A 2,303-nucleotide genomic window follows, 5' to 3' on the forward strand; every position below is an offset into this window, starting at 1 on the left:
ATGAAAGTGATTTATACTAGTAAACAGTATATAAAAAAGCCAACAGCTTCAACCTGCTGACATAACTTGGCTTTTCCTTTTACAGGGGAACCAGATGGACGGAGCAGATTTGGAGCTGGAAGCGCACTAGATGAACAGAACTTAGTAAAATACGTTAAAGGATTCAAAGAGTTGAATGTTTTCAGCGGCTGCCCCCCACTCACCTCCACCCGAGACTGGATATAGCGGTCCCTCATATCGGGGCTCTCCATTTACATTATTCATACGGAGGAGGGTGTGACCTGTTGGCTGTTTTTTTCTGTCTGTATAAAAACGAGAACTTCGCGTAAAAGAAAATACAGATGGAGAAGGCTAGCCAGCTCGCTGTGTCACAGAGAGTCCCCTTAAGCCTACGTGACAACTCACATACTGTCCCTTTGTGACCAGCTTAATCGGTAGAATGCCCGATGTCTGTGTGCTTTGTCTGGTTGCCGCGCTGGCTGCATTCGCCCGGCTCGCCGGCACTGTGGGCCCCGTGGTTCGATGTGAGCCTTGCGACGCCGGCGCGCTCCTGCAGTGCAAGCCGCTGCCGAAAGACTGTGTGGAGCGGGTGAAGGAGCCCGGCTGCGGCTGCTGCATGACGTGCGCCCTCGGAGAGGGACAACCGTGTGGAGTATACACGGGGCGCTGCGGCTCCGGCTTGACCTGTCGGCACCAGCCCGGGGAGAGCAGACCCCTGCAGGCTCTCCTGGAGGGACGGGGAGTGTGTTCGAGTCCCAAAAAACTGAACAGCGTTCTCATGCCACCGCAAAAAGAAGGTGGGAAGTCTTTTCTTTTCTTTTTTTAATGATTCTCTGACACCTTGTTGCCCGTGTGTGCGTGTTTGTGTGGGTATGTTTGTGTGCGCCCCTGAATGTTATTATGCATTGACTTTGACAGGCGCCCTGCCCATTAGGGTGCTGTTCTTCGCTGACCAAGTGCAACAGTTCCCTCCTGGGTTAAATGTGAGGCATTTATAGTGGCTGGGCTAAAGATGCTGTGACAGAGTTGCTTGTGATTAAAAAGCACAAAGAAAGATGCAAAAACGTATTTTCCGGGCTTTTTGGCAAATCACAACAATACGTGTGTGTCTGTGTTTGGGGGTGGGGGGTTACATTGCACAATTGTGCGCTGGCCTGCGTTAAACAAATCCCACTAGACTCCTAAAAGTTTGACTTCATAACAGGAGTCGTGACTTTCTAAGTTGGAGGGTCCCACGTCAGCTAATACTGCTTTCCTACAAGTCCCTTTGGAACATCGTCCGTAAATACGAAACAGAACACGAGGAGTTTTATGATTGACATGTTACACTTGAAAATAGTTTTAAGAAGAGGACACTACTGCTCCTTCCCTTTCTTCATAATGCACACAGTAGCATATGCACACACAGAGTCCTCCAAACCAGAATTAACCATTTATATTCTGTAAGTTTATGGTTTATAGTATTTAGCTGAGGCCGAGTGCAGACCATGTCCCTATCTGCTGTGAAGCCCTTATGTTAAAGCTAATGGATTCTTGGACACAGCATGGATGTGCACAGTATGTGCTTCCCTGGTGCAGACAGCCTAGATCACAGCTGTCAATGTCATTTTATATCTAGGGCCAATACAGCCCACTTTGATCTTATGTGGGCTGGACCAGTGAAATTCCCCTCACTCATTTTTTCTACATGCCTCTGTAGTAAATGGAAAATATCTATCATAACTATGGGGTCAAACTGTAAGTAGTAAATGTGTAAAATACAGATATGTATAACTTAACTATTTTGATTTAGTATAACTGGATGTGACAAAGGTCTTCATAAATAGGAAAAGCTGTAAAACTTGTGAAAATACAGTTAAAAGTCCAAAATGTATGTCCTTCACATTCTCCAAAGGTATCCAAAGGGCCGAATTGGCCTCCGGGCCTTATGTTTGATACCTCTGTCTGACAAAACAGGGATGAAATTCCCAACGCAAGTATTCAAACACACAATCACAGCCAATTAGCATTGAATACCAATGCTAGATTTCTTAACTGTCACACTGAGAGCCATCCTATGCCTGGTCTTTTATTTAAATGTATGGCTGCTGCTCACACTAGTCAAATGGCACACATGTCACCTACATGTGAATACACATGGTTGTGCGTCTGGGCACACAACTGACGTCAGGCACCCAAGAGCCCATGTGTGTGTTTTCTTTCTCCTGGTTGTTTGGTTTGGCCACACTAATGCGTGGTGTACAAGCACTCAGCAGTCACAGTGTCATACAAACATAAACAAACACACACACACACACACACAC

At 46.3% G+C, this 2,303-nt stretch overlaps 1 protein-coding gene across 1 annotated transcript in view; it reads left to right on the top strand.

The window, feature by feature from the left end:
- Positions 1-311: 311 nt before the first annotated feature.
- The window catches only part of igfbp3 (insulin-like growth factor binding protein 3), a 21,975-nt gene continuing 19,983 nt past the window's right edge, over positions 312-2,303 (top strand). Inside the window, exon 1 of the mRNA XM_005752061.2 lies at positions 312-797. Within this exon, the coding sequence (XP_005752118.1) occupies positions 440-797 (358 nt within the window). The 5' untranslated portion in view covers positions 312-439. The remainder of the gene's footprint in view (positions 798-2,303) is intronic.

Source organism: Pundamilia nyererei, unplaced genomic scaffold, assembly GCF_000239375.1.
Source record: "Pundamilia nyererei isolate P.nyererei 1_Seehausen unplaced genomic scaffold, PunNye1.0 scaffold00343, whole genome shotgun sequence".
Lineage (NCBI taxonomy): Eukaryota > Metazoa > Chordata > Actinopteri > Cichliformes > Cichlidae > Pundamilia > Pundamilia nyererei.